At 41.6% G+C, this 17,500-nt stretch overlaps 1 protein-coding gene across 1 annotated transcript in view; it reads right to left on the reverse strand.

Annotated features, from left to right (window-relative positions):
- Positions 1-1,710: 1,710 nt before the first annotated feature.
- The window catches only part of LOC138952696 (polycystin-1-like protein 2), a 65,131-nt gene continuing 49,341 nt past the window's right edge, over positions 1,711-17,500 (reverse strand). The window contains exon 32 of the mRNA XM_070324397.1: positions 1,711-4,141. Coding sequence (XP_070180498.1) covers positions 3,825-4,141 — 317 coding nt within the window. The 3' untranslated portion in view covers positions 1,711-3,824. The remainder of the gene's footprint in view (positions 4,142-17,500) is intronic.

The following is a 17,500-nucleotide window of genomic DNA, read 5'->3' on the forward strand; positions in this document are numbered from 1 at the left end:
CACAAAACAGCTTTGCAAATTATAAGTCGAAATCACACACACACACACACACACACACACACACACACACACACACACACACACACACACACACACACACACACTCACACACACATACTAAAAAGGCAGCTGCACAGTTTGGAAATCGATCGAACAACTCCTGCTGCCTCAAACAAATCATATATAGCTAGATCTTAGTTTGCTTGAAAATGGTAAATGGTGTTTAGCCGGGGACAGCTGGACTGCGCTCTATTCATAACTAGGTGTTGTCAGAAGTTCATAGCGTGCACTCACAAATAACATCTGCACATTACTGTCTCACCCAAAAGGCGATATAATCAGTAGTGCCGGATAATAAATGGCAAGTAGCCTACATGCACCGAAAACCAGCTGTTCCTGTTTTGTATGAAACGTGTTTACACATGTGGCTTACGTTTTTTACAAATCTGTTTGCACTTAAACTTGAATTCCCAATTCATAAAATCGCCTTATAAAAATATAAAATTAAACCGGGTGCACTCGGTGGTTAAAAGAACTTGATATCAGACTTTGTCACAGGCTCAAGAAAAATGCATTCCGCGTCCCGTTGGTTCTACAGGGTGGTGCCATAAGTCATGCATATTGGAAGACGTGAATTCAGAGCGGTACATTTGGATCACCAACAAGAAAAAAGATAAAAAGTGGTGTACTTGCCTCAGTCTTTTGGACTTCTGGTATTTGGTTGTTTGCTATTTGCTCATTATTTTTGTAATGGCGTCGGCAACTGATAGCCGACTGATTTATAGAACTCTGACTTGTCCATTTCGAAATAGTGTCAGTCTGGTCAGGCTATAGGTTTGGATTGATTTTTTTCAAAGGACTTCTCCATTACAGAAGATGGCTTCTACATCTTCAAAAAAAGGCAATAGACATATTTACTTTCTCCTTGAAAATAATTAAATAAACACTCGGAAAAAGGCAGTTTCTACTTGACGTTGCTGAAAACGGAGTTCAGTTGGTCCTCTTTACTTATTCAACCAGAAATGAAAGCAGCGCACCGGCACACACACACACACACACACACACACACACACACACACACACACACACACACACACACACACACACACGACAAAAATCAACTGAAGAAAAGGTCACTCGTCAGAATGAAAAATTGGGCTCTCTCTCTCTCCTCTCTCTCTCTCTCTCTCTCTCTCTCTCTCTCTCTCTCTCTCTCTCTCTCTCTCTCTCTCTCAGTCTCTCTCTCATTTTTTCTTCTCATTTCTTCGAAAGATTGGGTGTCTGCAATTGTTCTACTCCCTCGAGACTGCATACATACAAAGGTCAATATAATTTATAGAGTTAATCAGGCATGCTCCCAAAACAAATCAGTTCATATTTTATGGCAGACCATAACTTATTCAAAGGAAAACGAGAGCCGCGGACCAGTAGCGGTCGACTGGTTAAAAATAGACCTTGAACGAAGAAAATAACTAAAACCAAAAATTCACAAAATCAAAAATAGTTCCTCAAGAAAGAGAAAAAATATTTGCCATGACCCAGTGTACGTTCGTGGTTTTTTTCTTCGTTTTTTCTCCGCTTGTTCTTCTGTTTTTCCCCATCCGATTTCTTCGACAGATTGGGTGTCTGCAATTTTTCTGCCCCCACGAGACCGAATACCAACGTCAATAATTTATAGTGTAAGAAAGAAACCAGACCTGCGGTAAAGTTCAGGGGATCAATGGTAACAAGATTTGTACACCGTCCCGACTGTCAGCGCCTGGCCTTAATGCCAATTTTGGGTCTAAATTCCAAATCCCACGAGTTTTTGTGGGTGTCTCAGTGGGCCACTTTGCACGCGCAGGCAAAAAGAATGAATATTCATTTGTTGTCTCCGTTGTTTGTTCTGCTTTGCGATTGCTAGGGACTGTGTTCTGGGGGTATTACGTATGTGTTGCGCGCGTTTTTGGTGTTATTGTTTTGTTTTTTGTGTGTGTTGTGGGTTTTTTGTACACAAGATCACGGTTGCTAACAGCGAAAAGAAATTCCCACATTCATGTTTACCATAACAGACAAACTAATAGCCAAGCAAGCAAACAAACAAAAAGGTTTCCTTCATTTTGCATGGTGTGGTCTATATTTCTTTGAACAGGTAAGTTCGTCGTCACAATTTTCAAAAACATCGTATCTTAAATGGTGAAATACATGTACTTCAAGGAGCACAACATGAAAAGAAGATTACAAAATGTATGTTGTGACTTTCTTTGACAAAGCTAAGCTGCATCCCAAAGAGATGATTTGGCTGCTGAAGGGCACAACAACAACAACAAATCAAAATTAAAACCAAAACTGACAGAGACAAAATAGCAACTACTGTTATCCCTTGGTTGTATAATCAAATGCAAAATATCCACAGTAATGGAGATTTACTGTCCGAGTTAGTCATCCTGAAACCCTAGTTCGTTTGCATTATTGAATACGTCTGACTCCCGAAAAGTCTCTTTGCGTGTCTGTGTCACTCACAGATAAAGATAAACTCTGGCCTGACCACGAAAGTTAGGATGGCTAGGTGGTGTTTAGTCTTTGAATAAATCATTTGTCTTTCAGTTTTAACAGAGATCCATGAGAAGGCTTAAAACACAGACGGGGAACACATTCTGAAAGGATTCTTTCGCCTGGAATTTTGCCAATCCGACAGTATATTTGTTTTACAGTACTTTATAAGAAAAGTAGAAAAAGGCTGAAATTGCTCGAGTAAGTGTCCCTGTCTCGAATGAAAGTAAGCCTATTTAGTCTGATTGCTAATATGATCGCAATATGTTGTCATTATTTTACAGTTACGTCTCCTACCCAGCTTGACCTTCTCAAAACATATCTAGAAAGAAAACTCATACCTCCGATGTTTACTTGAAAAATTAAAAGGCCAAAAACGCAATGATGAATATTCAACATAAACACTATAACATAGTAAAGGGCTAAACAGAAAAATACGAGCATTCGTGAACATTGCAAATTTCTAAAACACAGGCGCAGAGGTTATTGAAAATTTCAACAAGCCAAACAAAAATATGAGGCAGATAAAGATAAGTAACATCTAATTCAAAATCTCAAAACCTCGAGAGGCACGCCCTCCAAACAGAGCATAACGTCTTTTGTCATTGCTTCATTCTTTTCTTGTTGAACGCAACAATGGCTTTCAATAGTACATGTATTAATAGAGCACAACTGCTAGAGTCAATTTATAAGTCTTTTTTTCTTTACGCAGTAATGGTCTACAATAGTGCCGGGAATTTAAAACTGTTCCACTGTTGAAACGACAGACACTTATTTAGGCTAAAGAAGTAAGGCCATGAAAGGATGAGTATCTTCACTTCTCTACATAAAACTTTTGTTTGTAACCCATTAGATCACACTGTCCGAATATTCTAAAGCTCCATGTATCAGTTGGTAAAATATAACACAAAAATTCTTAGAGAAAACAATCCAAGTTTGCTTATGAGAAATATATCCGAAATAAAGAAAACAATCACCAATAAATTAAAATATTAAAATATTAACGTCATTGTTCTTTGTAGATCATCACCGTCGTCATCATCAATACATAGAAAGCTTAACATCATTAAAAATCTATCACATCTGGAGAAGGCATAACCGAAATTTTAACATCTCAACAGCATCCTTTTATAGATCATCATCGCCATTATCAATACTAAAGATCTCGACGTCATCATCATCATCATCATCGCCATTATCAATACTTAAAGATCTCGACGTCGTCATCATCATCATCATCATCATCATCATCATCATCATCATCATCATCATCATCATCATCATCGCCATTATCAATACTTAAAGATCTCGACGTCATCATTGTCATCATCATCGTCGTCATCCAGATGGACGCAGTCGTTGAAGCGATACCCGTTGAGGACGTCCAGCCCCGAGTAGCCAGGTCTCAGCCTCAAGGGTCTGTGTCCGAACGAGTGGTCAAGGGCGTCGAAGCTGGAGGGAGTTCTGATGTTCCTGCGGTCAGGTGCCAACTGGTCGAAGTCCGTTTCGAGCTGCCTCAGCATGAACTGAATGATAGACAAGGGCTCCATGGTGCCCGGCTCGTCTGGATTCAGCTCATCTTCTGTGGCACCCTCTGCAGCTTTATTTTCTGTTGGTTTCAAAAACAGAAAAGCAGAAGGTTTTGACCAGTGGGTGCGTACAGCGAATACAGAAAGTGAGTCAAAGTATTTATTATTGATCGCATAAACTGAACATGTTTCCTTTGTTTTCTTTGCTAGTGTCGTCTCGATTTGGTTCGACGCCTGTGACAAGCCCAGCCGCTTTTTACATTTAGTCAAGTTTTGACTAAATGTTTTAACATAGAGGGGGGGGGGGGATCGAGACGAGGGTCGTGTGTATGTGTGTGTGTCTGTGTGTGTGTGTAGAGCGATTCAGAGTAAACTACTGGACCGATCTTTATGGAATTTTTCATGAGAGTTCCTGGGTATGATATCCCCAGACGTTCTTTTCATTTTTCGATAAATGTCTTTGTTGACGTCATATCCGGCTTTTTGTAAAAGTTGAGGCGGCACTGTCACACCCTCATTTTTCAATCAAATTGATTGAAATTTTGGCCAAGCAATCTTCGACGAAGGCCGGACTTTGGTATTGCATTTCAGCTTGGAGGCTTAAAAATTAAATAATGACTTTGGTCATTAAAAATCTGAAAATTGTAATTAAAATTATTGTTTTATAAAACGATCAAAAATTACGTTTATCGTATTTTTTATCATTTTCTGGTTCCAAAAACATATACTTACTTACTTACTTACTGCCTTTCACGCCATATAAATATGTTTTATTCGGATTAAAAATAACCTCTGAAAATTTAAAATATAAAAATTATGATTAAAATTAAAAATCCGAAATCGATTTAAAAACAATTTTATCTTAGTTCTTGTCCGTACCTGATTCCAAAAACATATAAATATGATATTTTTGGATTAAAATCACGTTCAGAGAGTTAAAAAGAATAGAGATATAGAAAAGCGTGCTATCCTCCTCAGCGCAACCGCTACCGCGCTTTTCTGGATTGTTAATTTCACTGCCTTTGCCACGAGCGGTGGACAGACGATGCTACGAGTGTACGGTCTTGCGGAAGAAATGCAATGCGTTCAGTTTCATTCTGTGAGTTCGACTGAGCTTGACTAAATGTTGTATTTTCGCCTCACGCGACTTGTTATGTTTTATCTTCCCTAAAAAAGGAAGACGAGGTTTGTTATTGGATGCAAACAGCTGCAAAAACAATACAAGACAATATACGAACTCCGGAAAATAAGACTGTCGGGTTTGCATGGGTAGTGACAAAGTAAATACTCTTGCTTTTATCGAGGCAAACAGTCCACACGCCCACACGTCCTCCTTGTCCACGTGTGTCAGACACACCCATCGCTAGCGACTGTACGCCTATAATGCCACGTGGGAAAGTTTGCCTCAGTAAAAGCAAGAATGAATGCAACCTATACAAACCAGACAGAGTTATTTCCGAACATCGTTTCTTCCACTCAACGCTTGTGACACCCTCTGCCACTTACGTTTCTGTTTGCATTCCAAACGAAAAGAAACAGGTTTACGGTTGTTGAATAGATACAATGGCAAGACAAGGCAAGACAGGGCAAGTCAATTCGACTCAACAACAGTGTCAATTTCTTTTTTGTTGAGCAAAAAAAAACAACACGAAACTGCTTTCCATTGGCGAAGCAGTCATGTCTCAATGTTTGGTCAGTATTTCAATTGGTCCGTCAATGTGAAAGGAAAAATTAAATGTTACGTAAGATATTTGTTCTGCATGTCTGTCGAAGCCCGCCGCTGTCAATTTAAGTCTAACTTAGGGAGGGTCGGCAGACTAATAGGTAACTTTATCTTTTTCTGCGTTCATGGGCTGAAACTCCCAGGTACACTCGTGTTTTTGCACAAGTGGGGTTTTTCGTGTAGGGTCGTTTTTACCACACCATCTTGGTAACTATACGCCGATTTCGGGAGATGCATGATGGTACTTTTGTGATTCTATAACCCACTGAACTCTGATATGGATTATAGTATACGTCTCGCGCGCACTATGTCTTGTACTTGCGTGTACCCACGGAGGTAAATAAGGCACGAGCAGATCTGCACATAAGTTGACCTGGGCTGGGAGGTCGGAACAAATCTCCAGCCTCAACACGCCAGACGCGGATGGGATTCGAACACTCAACCTACCACATGGGAAGTCGCCCCCCCCCCTCCCCCCCCCTCCCCCCCCCCTCCCCCCCCCCTCCCCCCCCCCCCTCCCCCCCTCGCGGGTTAGGGGGAGTCCCATATTGGTTGGGACGAGAAAGAATTTACCCGATGCTTCCCAGCATGTCGTAAGAGGCGACTAACGGATTCTGTTTCTCCTTTTACCCTTGGTGTTTCTTGTATAGAATATAGTCAATTTTTGTAAAGATTTTAGTCAAGCAGTATGTAAGAAATGTTAAGTCCTTTGTACTGGAAACTTGCATTCTCCCAGTAAGGTCATATATTGTACTACGTTGCAAGCCCCTGGAGCAATTTTTTGATTAGTGCTTTTGTGAACAAGAAACAATTGACAAGTGGCTCTATCCCATCTCCCCCCTTCCCCCGTCGCGATATAACCTTCGTGGTTGAAAACGACGTAAAACACCAAATAAAGAAAGAAAAATCAAAACTTGACTAAATATAAAAAAGGGAAGTCGGCGTCTTATCAACGTACTGGGCAATTGCGCCCGTACACATGTGCTCGTTGTGTCTGTTGAAGTTAGTCACTGTAGTCACTGTAGTGCGCGCTGTCATCACAAACGTGCAGTTGTTGTTTTAGAGCATACCCGCTCCGATAACATTCGCAGGGCCACTTGGTACAGAGAAGGTGACTATGTCATCCAAATATGAAGAATATGGTGTTTTTTTCCGGCAACCCGCCATACAGGCAGCCGTACTCTTTTTCGGAGAAAAACACTGGTAATCAAAGTCAAAGAACATTTTGAGTGAGTGTTCCTTTCTTTTTGCCTTTTGCTAAGTGTTTTGCATAACACATGACCAGAGAAAGAAGAAAACGCTTTGAGGCAACTTGGGCTTAAGTCGTAGAAGAAACATCACACAAAACACTTCGCAGACACAAACAAGAGTTAATCAGGAAGTACAAACAATATAAAGAAAAAAATGTAACGAGGAGGACGACAGGATAGGAATAACAAAACATCAAATCAAAGGAGAAAGAAAAATTTAAACGAAAAATAAAAAATAAAACCCAGACAAATAAGCAATAAATAAGAGAAGCGCAGAGAGAAAAACAGCAAACAAACAAATTAGAAAAGAGGCAAACGAGAAAGAAGAACACTGCAAAACCGCATCAACAACAACAAGTCGCGTAAAGCGAAATTACTACATTTAGTCAAGCTGTGGAACTCACAGAATGAAACTGAACGCACTGCATTTTTTCACCATGGCCGTAGTCCGCCGCTAGTGCAAAAGGCAGTGAAAGTGACGAGCCTGTTTGGCGCGGGAGCGGTTGCGCTGTGCTGCATAGCACGCTTTACTGTACCCCTCTCTTCGTTTTAACTTTCTGAGCGTGTTTTTAATCCAAACATATCATATCTATATTTTTTTGGAATCAGGAACCAACAAGGAATACGATGAAATTGTTTTTAAAACGATTTCGGAAATTTAATTTTAATCATAATTTTTATATTTTTAATTTGATTGAAAAATGAAGGTGTGACAGTGCCGCCTCAACTTTTACAAAAAGCCGGATATGACGTCATCAAAGACAGTTATCGAAAAAATAAAAAAAAAACTTCTGATATCATACACAGGAACTCTGATGTAACATTTCATAGAGATCGGTCCAGTAGTTTACTCTGAATCGCTCTACACACACACACGCACAGACAAACACACACACACACACACACACACACACACACACACACACACACACACACACACACACACACACACACACACACACACCACGACCCTCGTCTCGATTCCCCCTCTATGTTAAAACATTTAGTCAAAACTTGACTAAATGTAAAAAGACAAACAAAGAGACAGAACGACAATAAAACAAAAATACCAGATGCGGAGAAAAGATAAGACAAGTTGATGGCGGTTGGCCCCTTCTCACAACCTCAGAAAACTAATCAGCAGCGCTTAAATAGTAATCCTCTTTGCAATGATTTTTTCTTTCTAACATGTTTCTTCCTTTCGGGGGTCAAGTGAAATCTTCTTATCAAGCTCTTAGATCGACCCCCAAAGGAGCCATGTATCGATAGTCGTATTATTAACAACGTCTTGCGCGCAACAAAGCAACAAAGTAGTTCACTCATCTCTTCGTCTCTTGCGGATTGTTGCTCGCAGTACGAGGCTTACACTAAGCACCTTTTAACAATTCAAAGGTGGTCTTCTTTACCGCAAGAGATTCATTAAGCCGATGGTTTTACGCTGGGCAGTTCCCCAAAACATCAAACACGCAACAAGAACACCGACACCACACACAACAACAACAACTAAACAAATGACCAAACAAACACAAAATCCAAAAAAAGAGTAGCATTTATCTTTGGTTTGCTTATTCAAACTGAAAATCCCCTTTCAGAAGCTTCACAAACGCGACATAATTACGTAAATTACACAAGTCATAGTTAACAAGAAGCAAAGCCTTCAAGAAATCGACAAACAGTAACCACTGCCCTGACTCTCTTCAAATCCATTACCACCAGTTGACTGTAGCTGTTGTCCGTGTGCAGGTATTGGCAACGCTTGATTATGATAATATGAAAGCGTACTGATCATGTTATAGTTATAGTTTTACAATGCAACAACGGACTATTGTACCTGAATAATGTTTATATACATTCGATCTGGTTAGACTAACACAAGCTTTTTGTATCTTGTTGTATGTGGACAGCTGCTGACGATGGTGCTGGGCCTTCGACAGAGAAGCCAAAGTCGCCCAAGAAGAAGAAGACACCCATGAAGAAGAAGATGGAGGCCTCGGCTGACAAGTCAGTGCACCAGTGCCACGAGTGTGGTAAAACTTACAAGCATTACCGCACCTTGTGGGCTCATCAGCGCTTTGATCATGGTGAAGGAAAAACAAATCATGAATGCACCATATGTGACAAAAAGTTCACACAAAAAATTGATCTGACGTCACACCGCAACGTGAAGCATGACAAGATTAAGCCTTATTCATGTGATTCATGCGGCAGATCTTATGCAAGTCCTAAAAGCTTGTACCCCTCAAAGCATGTGTGCAAAGGGAAACCAAAAGAGGTGGCCTGCACCCAGTGTGGCAAGACCTTTGCACTAAAAAGGTTTCTGAGTGACCATGTCCGTTACCATCACACACGGGCAGGGTGTTCTTGTAAGGTGTGTTTTGCACACTTCAAGCACCGTGAACAGCTACGCCGCCATGTGGCGAAAGGCTGTCCAATGTCTGATTCTACTTGAGTATGCACCTTTAAATGACCTTGACCTTCAGGTGATATTAAAAGTCAAACAACTGAAGCTGGCAATGACACCATACATTCAGAACTATTTTACACATTTTTCCACCCAAAATACACCACATGACCTTGACTACAGGTCAAGGTCACACAAGACATGGCTATCAATTCAACAGATAGGAAGCACATTGGTGTTTATTGGCACTTTCTACCAAGAGACATTGTCATTTAGTGGTAAAGTCACGTTTTGGACACATTTCAGAGGGGTCAAAATGACCTTGACCTTGAAGCAAGGTCAACCAAACTGGTATCAAAAGATAGATGTAGATTTTAAGGGGCTTATTGTCCGTCAGGTCTTAATTGCCTATATTGGACATGAATTGGTTTATACGATTCGAGTTTTTACGCCCTCACGGCTTTTGATGTATGCGTGTTTAGGTGGTATCAGCCATCTGCACTTATGGTAGAATGACCAAGATCTTTAACGTGCCATTGTGGTGACACGGGGGTGGGAGATGGATACCGTCTCTGGGTCTGCACATAAAGTTGACCCGTGTCTGTCCCGGCCCGGATTCGAACCAGCGACCTATCAAAAGATAGGGCTCACTATGCCCTATATACCACTTGTAGCTCGGGTCGACATTTTCAAAAAACTTGGGAGAAAATTGGGAAAATGTGAAAAATAACTGTTTTTAAAGGCCCGTGACCTTGACCTTGAAGCAAGGTCAAGTCACTATGTATGTTTTTTTAAGGTCTTGTCATCATACACAATCATGCCACATTTGGCGCTGATAGACTTCATAGCGGCTGAGAAAAAATCCAACGTTTAAGTTTTTGGGACAGACGGCCGGACGGAGGGACGGACGACTAGGCTGAGTACATAGACTCACTTTTGCTTCGCATGTGAGTCAAAAATCTCTTTGTTTATAATCAGTGTAACTTCTGTAAGATGTTTAAAGATCCATTTGGACAGGGGCATACCAGCTACCTGCATCGCACAGTGCAGTGTATCTACCCTAGACTGTCATGTCAACCCAACTGTGGGGCCTGGATGGAAGATAACTTTATTCCTGCCCCAACACCCCTTTGCAATGGTTGAAAGCTAAGCGAGACTAACAGTACTTACAAAGGTGTCTTTATCCACATTGGTGGTAAGATCCGGCTATTGTCATCTCCATGAGTGTGTCTGAAAATGACTCCATGCCAGTCAGAATACAAAAGAACAAAGCTATACATGTAATGCGTGTTTATGTATGGGGGATGACACAATGTAACAAGTGAGAAAGGTCATGTGCAAAAGGTAAGTGCACGATCGGAGAGACGACACAGAACGTGAGCATCGGGTGGACGTCACGACGTGAAAAACGTCACAGCGGGTGTACGACACGCTAAAATTCGGTCAAATCGGGTGCACGACACACAAATCTGCAGGAATGATCACATTCTTCTTACGATTACAGCTGTTTGCGGGGGACTACAACTACGACACTTGGCAGGATTGGTGCAGACATGTTTAGGTTTTGGTAGAATGTATTAGCATTACTTACAAGACGCGTTTTCCTCACGATTTTGCGCTCGAAGCGACAAACTTTGCAGCTGTGCAGCGACGGGTCCGTCATTCGGCCGATTCACGGGTAAAATACGCGAAATACAAACCCGAAAAACCCATTGGCATTAAGTATAGACACTAACAGAACTAACCTGACCTATCTCGATGTGCAACACTTCGTAATACTTCATTTATAGAGATAAATAGCTTCACCAACCTCTTTGAATTTCCCCTGAAGCAGATGACGGAAGCGTCGGGAAGAAAATTTTCTTAACACAGTGTGGGAAGAGAGTCAGGGGTGTGGTAACACAAACTCAATCACTCCGTCACACATACACACACACAGTAAGCATAGGTGACACGGTGCAAGAGTGCGAGACACTAGATCTAGATCTGTCTGTCTGTCTGTAGCCTACTTTACTTACGGGGACACGACTACCAGATGGGCAGATCGACACTGCGCTTTCGACGGCGCTTCCTCGCGCAGACACTGGGAAACACGCTGTGCAGATTAACCTGTAGGAAATCTCCTTTGGTATCTTCTTTATCTATTTTTCTGGAGCTACGAAACCGAACAATGTGAAATCGTCTTCTCCGAATCGGCGAACTGCAGCTCGGTGATAACTGTATCTATACCACAATCCTTCACGCGATCTGACCTAACCTTGACCCCTGACCTGGTCTACATACCACACACGACACAAACCAGTCACCTGTTTTTACCCCCCCCCCCCCCCCCAAAGAAAAAAAAACCACCACCCGTTTTCTTTGGATACACACTTTAACTACATACGTGCCGACGAAATGTTGATCATTGCTTCAATATTTTGAAGCTGTTGCTTGCTTGGATAATAACCAGGTAAAATTAGTATTTCGGTGTTCAGTCAAATGTTAAAGTTTCTACCACAGACATACATACATACGCACGCACGCACGCACGGACAGACAGACAAAAGTTAGCATCGCATAGGCTACACTTACGTGAGCCAAAAACACACCAACACTGACGTTTAGAATGATTGTGTACAAAGAGTAAAAAACAAGTCGCGTAAGGCGAAATTACTACATTTAGTCAAGCTGTGGAACTCACAGAATGAAACTGAACGTAGTCCGCCGCTAGAGCAAAAGGCAGTGAAAGTGACGAGCCTGTTTGGCGCGGTAGCGGTTGCGCTGTGCTTCATAGCACGCTTTACTGTACCTCTCTTCGTTTTAACTTTCTGAGCGTGTTTTTAATCCAAACATATCATATCGATATGTTTTTGGAATCAGGAACCGACAAGGAATAAGATGAAATATAGTTTTTAAAACAATTTCGGAAATTTAATTTTAATCATAATTTTTATATTTTTAATTTTCAGAGCTTGTTTTTAATCCGAATATAACATATTTATATGTTTTTGGAATCAGAACATGATGAAGAATAAAATAAAAGTAATTTTGGATCGTTTTATAAAAAAATAATTTTAATTACAATTTTCAGATTTGTTATGACCAAAGTCAATAATTAATTTGTAAGCCTCCAAGCTGAAATGCAATACCGAAGTCCGGCCTTCGTCGAAGATTGCTTGGCCAAAATGTCAATCAATTTGATTGAAAAATGAAGGTGTGACAGTGCCGCCTCAACTTTTACAAAAAGCCGGATATGACGTCATAAAATACATTTATCGAAAAAATGAAAAGAACATCTGGGGATATCATAACCAGGAACTCTCATGTAAAATTTCATAAAGATCGGTCCAGTAATTTACTCTGAATCGCTCTACACACACACACACGCACAGACACAGACACACACACAGACACAGACACACACACACACACACACACACACACACACACACACACACACACACACACACACACACACACACACACACACCTTTCCCTTCATCATCTTCGACTGAACGCTTCCGCTGCGAGTTAAAAGTCAAGAGGTCTGATCCTCCGTTGCAGTCAGCACAACCTTTCCTCTAAGATCGCTCTACAGACAGCACTCGAGGAATAAAGCCCTAAAGCTGAAGGGGTCTGATTCGATACAAGTGGGTGCATTTTCTAGAGGAGTATTATTTCCTGGAGGCGTTCCTCTTGCTACCAACAAAAACCTCTGGCTGCCTCTCCTTGTAGTTTTCCCTGATCTCGCTGCAGGTCACCAGACCCTTTTCCAGGGCACGTGAACCTTTTCTACACCATCGACAATATTTTAAAAGTCAATCTTAGAAAGATTACAATTTTGAGTCAATTCGTTACCGTTTTCTGCACCATCAAAAATAACGTTTTCACGATTTTTGACAATAATGAAGACAACGTAATACAAAAAGTCAAAGCAAAGAGCAGAAAATATTACTATTTTGTGTTGGTTAAAATTGAATACATGATCCCAAAAAAAAGAAGGACATGCGGGGAAACGGTTTTCAGTTTAGCCACCAATAATAATAATGACTGATGTGAACCAGTTGATTGGCTAATGGCGATGCGCTAAAACTGTTAGCGCACTCTTGGAGTGCGCTAACTTTTCCACAGAGCGTAATCTTCCGCCCTTTGCCTAAGCGAGACTGTGCTCTCGTCCTCAGAATTAATTAATGACATGTAGCTTATATTCTCCACAATACCAAATGACCATAAATTCCCTGCTTCTCAATTAAAGCAGAAGTGGGTTTTTTTCTGACAGATTGCATGTGCCTGTGCCTGTGCCAGTGATCTAAAAATAGAAGCCGCTGTGTTTCATCTAATTTTCGCCGACTTGCATAGATTCCTCTCATATGCCGTGTTAGTGGCATGTAGCTTATCATCCACATTACCAAATGATGAGTTAGTATACAATTCCCAGCGGCTAACAGAAAACACAAGTGTTATTCCGATAACGTACCAGCTTGACCAGTTTGGAAGACTGACTCGATCGACTCTGTAGCAGACTACACAGAAATACGACTACATCAGTTCAGTAAATGAATGGTTTCCGAATTATTATTTCAAGGCAAGAACAATCGTAATCGAAAACGTGTAAGGTTCAGAACGTTCTTACCATATATAAGACTTATTACCAGCATGCCTCATGCGTGCAGACTCAGTGCAGACTGCAGTGGTTCCATTGCCCAGGTAGCCTAGCAGACGACATTAACCCCGCTCAGCAAATTAACATGTTGGGCAAATGTGAACGAAAAAAACGATGGGGATATAATACGTGTAGGGTTCAGAGCATTCTTACCGTTCTTATTTAGTATCAGACTCCCCGATGAGTGAAGATACAACACGAGAAATATGCCACATTTGTTTTGAAAATGTGCGAACCGTCGAGTCCCGCTTCGAATCAATTCAAGGGGAGTCACTCCGCACAGTCAATCCGTCGAAGCTCGACTGGAGGTTTCGAATCGCAAATAATGAAGAGCACAGTCCTTTCTCCGAGTTCAAATGAGGTCTCTCTGAAAGATCATCACTGTTCAGATTAACGCTACACTGGAATTTACCAACAGAAATTAAAATGCGTGTGACGAAAGCACGACACACTTGAGACACCCGACACAAAAGTAGATCTTTACTGTACACGACCTGACCACACAGTTATGCCTATTCAAATGCGCGTTGCAAAATGTGCGTTTGGAATCTTCTTTTTTCTATGGCGGTACTGACAATATCGTTATTGAAACAATCCCAGTGCACTAAGGGATTTATAGAGCAAATCTCGAAAATAATTATTGAACTCAGCGCTATGCGCTTCGTTCAATAATGAATTTTCTCGATTTGCTCTATAAATCCCTTAGTGCACTTTTTCTTTCTTTATTTGGTGTTAAACGTCGTTTTCAACCACGAAGGTTATATCGCGACGGGGAAAGGGGGGAGATGGAATAGAGCCACTTGTCAATTGTTTCTTGTTCACAAAAGCACTAATCAAAAATTTGCTCCAGGGGCTTGCAACGTAGTACAATGTATTACCTTACTGGTAGAATGCAAGTTTCCAGTACAAAGGACTTAACATTTCTTACATACTGCTTGACTAAAAATCTTTACAAAAATTGACTATATTCTATACAAGAATTTAACAAGGGTAAAAAGAGAAACAGAATCCGTTAGTCGCCTCTTACGACATGCTGGGGAGCATCGGCTAAATTCTTCCCCCTAACCCGCCGGGGGCCTTAGTCTCAATAACTTAAATAATACGAGAATTTATAACGCGCACCTATCTCACCACAAGGCGACTCAAGACGCACTCATACACATTCTTTCCCTAAACAACCAATGCGGCGTTGTATATATGGTAGGCGACAACAGTATGACCACTTGACCAACACCTCATGGAATCGTTTTTTTGCAGGCGTTTAACGCATGTTCCGCCAACTGCTAGCCAGTCAAGCAAAGCGTTTCCCTTAATCATGTCTACATAAAAGCAAAGATGGCTTACAAGTACTTGAAAGGCCCACTCAAGTGCGCGTAGCACTTGGGTTCAAGTGCTAGTCTTTCGGATGAGACGAAAAACCGAGGTCCCTTCGTGTACACTACATTGGGGTGTGCACGTTAAAGATCCCACGATTGACAAAAGGGTCTTTCCTGGCAAATTTGTATAGGCATAGATAACAAGAAATTCCTCCGATAGGAAAAACACCCCCGTCAAAGGGAAATAACCTTCTCAGTTGGTGGCAGTGAGAATGGTTATTTCCCTTTGACCAACGGTGGTGTCCCTCTATAAGTCCTTGTATAATTTTAATCCACCAATAACTCCCTAACCGTGTGTTTGACTGGTCCCAATTTATGTAAGGACCGTCTCAGGAATGTATAGAACCTGTTCACCAAGTTTGGTGACGATCGGTCCGTTCATTCTTGAGATCTACTTGCGAACACAAACACACAAACACACAAACACATCGACCGAAACCTATACACACGGGGGTGTAAAAAATGTCCACCAAAATACCCGTGTGACTTGGAATAATAGGCCGTGAAAAGTAGGATATGCGCCGAAATGGCTGCGATCTGCTGGTCGATGTGAATGCGTGATGTATTGTGTAAAAAATTCCATCTCACACGGCATAAATAGATCCCTGCGCCTTGAGTCCGAGTCTGGAGATACGCGCGCGATATAAGACTTGATAACTCCGCCTCGGGAAAACAGTTCGCCTCACCGTCTCAGATCTGACCAGGCTAAAGCATGGGATAAGATCATCCCTCCACTTGGTCACATACCCAAAATCAACACTTTGGCTGCTTGCTGTGGTGAGTTGGGCTTTTTTGATGAATTAATTCCCGAAAAAAGGACCAGTGCTTTTTACAAAATTAATTCTTTACACAAATATTACTATGCAAAGAGAGCACACAGGCCGTTCTATTCTGGTAGGTGACCAAATGGACTGATGGTATCATCTTGAACACGCGGCTAGTACAACTGGCCTTGACACGGAACGATTCAAGGGGGGCAATCTCAAGTCATCTGAAAGAGGGAAATCCAAACGCAATCCGCCTTGTTCGATTTTATGGGCTTGGACGATAGAGAAAAACAAGAAAAGCAAAAGCTGGAGTCCAATCTGGACGAAACTGCTATCAAGAACGCAGAATTGATTTTTTCTGAGTTTTTTTTAGCCTTAAGCGCCATGTTTATCGGAGCAGGAAACTCTTCCAGAGTGAGGCCCCTTTGTTGGTTTCACTGCGGTGAACAGCAGTTATGAAAAATTCGAAATGAGAAATGGCGCTTACGGCTAAAAAACAAAAACTCAGAAAAAATAAATTCTGCGTTCTTGATAGCAGTTTCGTCCAGACTGGACTCCAGCCTTTGCTTTTCTTATTTTTCTCTATCGTCCAAGCCCATAAAATCGAACAAGGCGGATTGTGTTTGGATTTCCCTCTTTCAGATGACTTGAAATTGCCCCCCTTGAATCGTTCCGTGTCAAGGCCAGTTGTACTGGCCGCGTGTTCAAGATGTGATGGTATTATCCCATGTTAAAGCCTGACCAGATCTGAGACGGTGAGGCAAAATGTTTCCTAGAGGCGGAGTGGGCCTTTAATCTCACATCAATGAAACTGCAGCTCCTATCAGTCTTGCTTAGGGCACGAAATTATGTATGATTTCTTTTCGACAAGGAAATGCACCAGGTTCAAAATTCTTTGCTTTCAGGAAATGCATCCATTATTTTTATCAAAGTACACCCCTTCTGCAACAGTAAACGCAGCAAGCCAGAAAGCGAGAGCTCTTTCCCCTTAGGAACCCACGAAAAGGACTCTTCAGCCTAACTCCTCAATCTTTGTGGAGATTAGCTCAGAATCCGCGGATTTCGTGTCCGGGCAACCAAAACAGTGCATTTCACAGAGACCCCTAAAATCCCCTCGAGATCGATGCATAAACGGGAGACCAGGGTCTGAACAAATGAGTTTGGTCAGTAAAGGCAGAGAAGGAGGGTGGAAAGGAAGGGGGTGCCCGAAGAATAAGGAAACGGGGGTTGTAGAAGGTGGAGGTGGGAAGGGGAGGGTGGGGGTCAAGTTGTTGGTG

This window comes from Littorina saxatilis, linkage group LG2 (genome assembly GCF_037325665.1).
Source record: "Littorina saxatilis isolate snail1 linkage group LG2, US_GU_Lsax_2.0, whole genome shotgun sequence".
NCBI classification, from domain to species: domain Eukaryota; kingdom Metazoa; phylum Mollusca; class Gastropoda; order Littorinimorpha; family Littorinidae; genus Littorina; species Littorina saxatilis.